We start from the raw sequence: 7,254 nt of genomic DNA on the forward strand, positions 1-7,254 counted from the left end.
TCAAGCCAACCTTTGGTCCTTCCAGAGCTGCTTATTCAAATACTGAACCTTGGTCATCAAACTCATACTGAACCTTGGTCATCAAACTCTAAAAGCAACTCTCCATTTCTCTATAGCAATAGCCCAAAAGATTTTGAATAATGGATCAGGAAATAGGGTAACAGATTTGGAACTCCAGTGTCAGATCCAATGATGGTTAAACTCCTAGAAGACTACGAAGCAGAATGTCTAGAGAGACAAAGCAGCAAAAGTGCAAAAATTGATGCAAAAATTCACTTCTGCAGCAGTTGTTCATGAAACAAAGCAAATGCCTTCTAAAAAAGTTATCTATTCCACAGCAACTCAAATTGAATTTTACTCCCTCCGTCTCATAATGTAAGACGTTTTTTGACACTAGTGTAAAAAAACGTCTTACATTATGAGACGGACGTTTTTTGACACTAGTGTAGTGTCAAAAAACGTCTTACATTATGAGACGGAGGGAGTACAAAACAATGATTTCAGTGCTTCCTTATTTGGAAACCAGGTAACTATAGTTGTGTCTTGTGTGGCTTCTGATTTGACAACTACACTACTGCTTATATACCTTTCGGTCTAATGTCATTTATCTTCACATAATTTTTTTTACTCGATTGCTTTGGTCTGATTTCTTTTTCTTTGTACCTTTTGCAGCCAATGAATATTCCAACTTGATGATATATGGGTCGATCAAAAAACTTAAACCGTCTCAGTGATGCCTGGCAGCTGGATGAATCCTATGCACTAGATTGTTACTCAAAAATGCTTAATACAGACCAATTCAAAAATGCACATTGTACGAAAGGAGGACATGGTACAACTCTCTATGTAGCCCATTTCTAAACTATACTTATCAGCTTGTGTATTTTCCTTTTTAGCACTTAAAACCAGGTTGTGTTCTTTTAAATTATTGAACCTTTTTTCTCTCATTCATAATGCAGGAACTACTAATGAGACCTATGCTCAACTATTCAGATCCAATATGCAGAGATCCAACTCCCACAGATAACAGTCAAACTGTACCCAACTCGGCTAGTTAACTTGTGGTACCTCAAGCTTTTTTTTTTTAGAAAACGAGGATATACCTTTGGCCTCTGCATATAGACGATGCGTGTAACCATTTTATTAATTATTCACAAAGACCTTATAAAGTAATACACCACCAAGCCTGAAGTCACCATCTTGGTAACACCTGTGGCTACTCCAATCCTCTTGATGAAGGGGTGCCGAATGTCTGAGCCGAATACCAATCAGACATCGCGCCAAAACCTAACATCTAACGCCGGATGCACCAGCCAAGCCACAATGCTCGGACTGGGTCACACATCGATCCAGCGCACTCTCAAAGGTTGTCGCGGTTGTCTTCTACCTATCCATCTCCAGAGCAGATACTGACGCACCGACCTTGCCAGGCCTACCGTTAACGCCACCACGGCGCCAGAAAACGCCACCATCCTGCACGTATCCATCCACACGCACCCGTCGCCGAAACACCACAGCGTCATGCTTGTCGATCTTGCGGTAGATGTAACACCACTCCTCTTGTCCCCTCCAGCCAGTACTTGCTCCAAAACGATGCCCCCAAGAGAGAGAACAACACCGAAGGCGGCGTCATTGTCCGATCCGGTAGACCCAGATCTAGGGTTTCCCTCAGAACATCCCGATCGAGTTGACGTGACCTTCAACAACAATGCCTCGAGAAGGAAACGACGTTAAAGATGCCGCCATCGTCAGCCAAGACTGCAGTCAGATGCAATTTTCACCGGAAGCCGTGTCGTCCCGATCTCGCGGCTGGCTAGAACCGAGCGGAGCTTCGCCATGAAGATGGACGCCGCCGCCGGTACTCCGGCGGAGATCCTCTCCCCTCACCGGAGCCCTCATCGCACCGCCGACCATCCACGTGAAGAATCAACGACGGATCTGGGTGAGATCCAGATCCATGGCAGCCGCCATGCCCACCATCGCCAGTACCACCAACCATGGGGTTGTCGGTTGCCGCTGCACGGCCAGGGAGCCGCCCTGGCCGCGGTGCAAAGCCCCCAGCCCGAGGTGCCTCAGCCGCCTCGAGTGGTTGCCGCCGCCTCCTCCTGCCTCAGTGCCTTGCACCGGGTGTCGCCGCCACGACGGCCAACGCCAGCGACAGCGACAGCAAGATCTTTCGTTGTGGGATGGGGGCTGGCGACGCTGGGATCTGATCCCCTGGCGCCACACTGGGGTGACAGTGCTAAGGGGTCTTCCTTGGGGGAGTAGAAAGAAGCAAGGTACCTCAAGCATAGGTTGTAGAAAACATATACACACAGTAACTAGCCAACTTAAGATAACTCTCCGTGTGTCGTATACTAAATCGACGACACTTATTTTGGGATGGGGAAGTACAACCTATCAAACGAACCTAATCCTGGTCGATATCCTATCGAATGTGAACGAAACAGTCAACTAAGAAACTCTGAACGAAAAGTCGAGTGGAAGGTGCGAACGAGTGGGCTGTCAGAAGCTATATCTCATCTAAATGAGTTCTAAACACTCCCTTATAAGCACCTACTTATACATTTGTTTTGATACGATTTCCGTGGAATTGCAGGAGGCATCGTCTAGTTTATCTAGTTAACCCACACGACTCTCAAAGCTAACAAATGATATGTGTTCGATGTGTCAGCTGCCGTGAAATTCAATATGATCACCCGCCAGCAAGGGCGGCTCGCCGCCATATGATATTTAACAGTAAAATTGTTTATTCTGCGTCTTTGTTCCGAATCCTATCATTTCATATTTTAACAATGATTGAATAAATAAACAAAAAATCTGACTAGGGTGATACAACAACTACGTAACTATGCTCTGCCCCCACAGCTTTCACACAATCTAATTTCATTGCGTCCTACAATCTTCCCACATTTCACGTTAAACTTCACTGAGTGGCAACTACAAAATCAAGGACAGTAGTTGCCCAAACTTTAGCCAGGCAAACATGAATATCCGCTGTTGGGATCACCGTTGGAACACAGCAAAGCCCTCGGAAAATCACCCCTTGTCAATCTGGGATTCAGTTCAGCTCTTTGAAAAAAAGTTCGTCTCATCTTTGCAAGATATTCACTTGGCTCGCTTTGCACGGCTCATCCATTTCTTTATAGGAAAAACAGACAGTCTCGGTCTTCCTGCTTCCCTTGGAGGTGGTGACTCTGGTGATAATTCCTTCTGCTCATCTGTGTCCTTCTGATCAGAATATGGTAGCAATTCAAATGCACCCCGTGTAAAACCTCGAGCAATCTGGATTGTTTTCATTTCAAAATGAGTTCGCTTAAGTTTATCATTATTGAAGATTCATGGAGGGTGTAAATGGATAAAGAAACGCATGGCATGTTATACCTTCAACAAAATCCAAACTTTGAGGGAGCTACTAAGGATCCCTAATTTAGTCCTTTTGCCTGATGTCAAGTACGTGCACATCTCATGGTCCACCCTAAGCAAAAATCTTGGCCACGATTTTGGTTTCTCTGGATCTGATTTATGACCAGAGACGGCCTGTTCATTGGAGAAGATTTAAGACAAACATTCCTTGTCAATAACTGTGACTAAAACACTGAGTACATCACGATCTGAAGTTGTCTTGAATTTTGGCTATACAAGGAGATCGTATGTGCATCCAGAAGAAAAAGGTTTATCATAATGCCAAATTGTCTAAAGAAACATGCGCTTTCAATTCCATGGGTCATCAGTATTGTTTCAAATTATCTCTAGAAAATTAGCTACATCCAGGTGTGAGCATTCATTTCGATAGTGTAACACAAACTAAAGCCATAAACTGAGGACGGATAACAAACAAGCATTGTCTGTAGGACTTACCAGGCGTCGACAGATTTCACGTTCTATCTTAGAAAAGGACGTATCAAGAGCTTCAACACGACCAATACCATGGCAACATGGACAAGGCTCGCTGATCATGAAAGTAACACTTGGTCGAACCTGCATACCAACCAGGCATATCAACATTACTGGCAACATGATAATTTAAAGGAGGGGTGTCGGGATGACTCAAAAGTAATAAACAAATAACAGTAGTAAGTATGTTGCTACACGAACATAATTTCACCATTAAAATAAAAAACAAGAACATTCAGAAACTACTGATGACTAAGCAGTTACAACCTTATTTTCAAAGAGAAAAGACAGTTGATGTTAGCTGTAATCTTTATGTTGTATTTACTTGGCTATTATTAGTGTAGGTCCGCTCGAGCTTTCTTAGTATGTACTCCCTCTGTCCCAAAAAATATGCAGGCAGGCAGCTAGTAGTGGTACTAGCAGCTGCTAGAGCTGCATGGTCGGTTTAGCATTAGCAATCGACTTGCCCACTATCTATAGGCCCCAGGGCAGCAATACAAGCAACAGCTTCAGAAAAACACTATCCTGTGTTCAGCTCCAGCTTCCCTCTGCCTCTCTATCTCAGCCTGAGTTCTAACATTCGATATGAAAGCAAGGTGCTGATCCAAGACCATGTTAGCTTCAGTGGGTGGCCGCATCAGTCGCAGCACACAGCAGCATGTCTATAGTCGTCGTTCGCCTTCCACGCAGCCAAGGTGCAGGGGGCGCCATGATGGACCAGAGGTTGCCATCCAGCGCGGGGTGAAGGAAGTCAACGGCGCGGTGTTCCTGCAGCTAACTCAGGAGAAAATATGAGGATTGGAGCCTCCTCATGAGGGTGAAGCTGGAGGCCCATGATCTGTGGTGAAGCCATCGAATTCGGCGACACGACCACCAGGAAAATCGCATGGCGCTTGAGCCATGGGTGTCTTCCGCACCGAGAACGGTGGCGAATCACCTTGCTGGAGTTTGCACACCATTGTCAGCTTCCGTGGGGACCGGATTGTCCTGGTCAAGCTGGTAGTTGGTGACTTAGTTCTCAATCTTATCAGCGCGTATGCCCCGCAAGTAGGCCACAATGAGAACACCAAGAGGGAGTTCTTGGAAGGCCTGGAGGACATGGTGAGGAGTGTACCGATTAGCGAGAAGCTCTTCGTAAGAGGAGACCTCAATGGCCACGTGGGTACATCTAACACAGGTTTTGAAGGGGTCCATGGGAGCTTTGGCTATGGCATCAGGAATCAAGAAGGAGAAGATGTCTTAAGCTTTGCTCTAGCCTACAACATGATCGTAGCTAACACCCTCTTTAAAAACAGAGAATCACATCTGGTGACTTTTAGTAGTGGCTAACACTCTAGCCAGATTGATTTCATCCTCTCGAGAAGAGAAGATAGGCGAGCGTGCCTAGATTGTAAGGTGATACCTGGAGAGAGTGTTGTCCCTCAGCATAAGCTGGTGGTTGCTGACTTCCGCTTCCGTATTCGTGTCCAGTGGGATAAGTGTGCCAAAGTTACTAGAACGAGGTGGTGGAAGCTCAAGGGGGAGGTAGCTCAGGCGTTCAAGGATAGGGTCATTAAGGAGGGCCCTTGGGAGGAAGGAGGGGATGCAGACAATGTGTGGATGAAGATGGCGGACTTGCATCCGTAAGGTGGCCTCGGAGGACTTTGGAGTGTCCAGGGGAAGGAGAAGCGAAGCTAAGGATACCTGGTGATGGAATGATGATGTCCAGAAGGCATTCTCATTAAAACTATGTCATTTTTAGTCAGAGTTTGCACCCTAGAGAGCATAGGTCAGGCAAATCGTGGATCAGAACGATGGGTGATTAATCAGTTCAGGATACCTCACCTAATTATGTCTTCAATTTTAAAAGGAAAATGGACAATAAATATGTGTTCATGTGGTAGAAACTAGGGTTCTACCGGGTCTAGGCCGGAGGTTGTAGGGAAGGAGGGAGCTGCTCGTGGGTGAACTCACGGCCGCCGGCGGTTGAGCGCCGTCATGCGCGAGAAGGCGGCGGCTGAGAGGGAGATGGCGCAGGGAAGGAGGCGGCTAGGGTTAGGTCTCCCGGCTCCCTAAGAAAGCCGAGCAATATGATTGCTTCTTTGCTTGATTAGATTGATACATCTCCTCTCCTTATATAGAGAGGTTTATTACTTGACTCCCAAGTCCATAATAACGATAATTGGGCTAAGCCCCTAACAACGATAAGATAGATTGGGCCCAACTAACTGGGCTAAGCCCCTAACATGCCGGTCATAACATTTCTCCCGCCTGCACAAACAGCTCGTCCTCGAGCTGGAAGGCGGGAAAGCGCTTGCAGAACTCCTTGAGGTGATCAACCGTCGCCAAACACCTCCGTGGCAGCTAGGGCGGGCAGGTCGCCGAGTCCGGCTGCAGCGGCGTCCTCCTCAATGTAGTCCGCAACCTCCAGGTAGAAGAGTCGCCGACAGACGTGGCCGGGCGCGTAGGGCTCGTCGCAGTTGAAGCACAACCCTTGGCGGCGACGCTCGAGTTGCTCGGCCTGTGTGAGCCGGCGGAACGGGCGCGCCACCGTCGCGGCGAGGGGTGACGCGGAAGCCTGAGCAAGACGACCCTGCGCTGGAACGTCCGGCCAGGGTGGCGGCCCAGCGGCCCGGGGCGGTGACGCCTGCTGGATGGCCACCGCGCGGCGCTCGAACATGCGGGCGTAGTACATGGCCGTCTGGAGGTCCTGGGGTCCCCGCAGCTCCACGTCCACGCGGATATGATCCGGCAGACCGCCAACGAAGAGCTCAGCCCGCTGGCGAGCCGTCACGCCAGGGCCTGAAAATGGTCGGTGAAGTCCTGCACCGTAGAGGTGAAGGGAAGACGGCCCAACTCCGCCAGCCGGCTCCCGCGTATCGGCGGCCCGAAGCGAAGGAGGCAGAGCTCGCAAAAATGCTCCCAAGGAGGCATGCCGCCCTCGTCCTGCTCGAGAGCGTAATACCAAGTCTGTGCGGCGCCTCGGAGGTGATATGAAGCGAGCCAGGTGCGGTCCGACACGAGCGTACGTTGCCCCCGGAAGAACTGGTCACACTGATTAAGCCAGTTGAGGGGGTCCTCGGTGCCGTCGTAGGTGGCGAAGCGCGGCGCCGTCTGGGTATGACCGTCGTGGGGGTACGGCTCAGCGGTGTGGAGCAGCGGCGCTGAGTCGGTGATCACAGGGGAGCCCCCGTGGAACTGCGTCGCGTCGAGGCCAATGTAGGGACCCGTGGAACTGGAGGACCCGTCGTATTGCGCCTGGTGTGACGGCACGTGCGGCGGTCCCGAGGCCATCATGTAGACCGGCTGAGACGACGACTCGGCAACCAAGCCGGTAGCGGGGATGGCGAGGATGGGAACCGGACTTGGTGGAGCGGA

General features: G+C 49.2%; 1 protein-coding gene across 3 annotated transcripts in view; it reads right to left on the reverse strand.

Moving 5' to 3' along the window:
- Positions 1–2,692: 2,692 nt before the first annotated feature.
- LOC123160510 (ribonuclease E/G-like protein, chloroplastic) overlaps positions 2,693–7,254 on the reverse strand; it is a 39,109-nt gene continuing 34,547 nt past the window's right edge. For all 3 annotated transcript variants that reach the window (XM_044578321.1, XM_044578320.1, XM_044578323.1), the window contains 3 exons: positions 3,862–3,981; positions 3,385–3,540; positions 2,693–3,285 (listed from right to left, as the gene is read on the reverse strand). In XM_044578321.1, the coding sequence (XP_044434256.1) occupies positions 3,109–3,285; positions 3,385–3,540; positions 3,862–3,981 (453 nt within the window). In that variant the 3' untranslated portion in view covers positions 2,693–3,108. The remainder of the gene's footprint in view (positions 3,286–3,384; positions 3,541–3,861; positions 3,982–7,254) is intronic.

The sequence above is a fragment of the Triticum aestivum genome, chromosome 7B (assembly GCF_018294505.1).
Source record: "Triticum aestivum cultivar Chinese Spring chromosome 7B, IWGSC CS RefSeq v2.1, whole genome shotgun sequence".
NCBI classification, from domain to species: Eukaryota; Viridiplantae; Streptophyta; class Magnoliopsida; order Poales; family Poaceae; genus Triticum; species Triticum aestivum.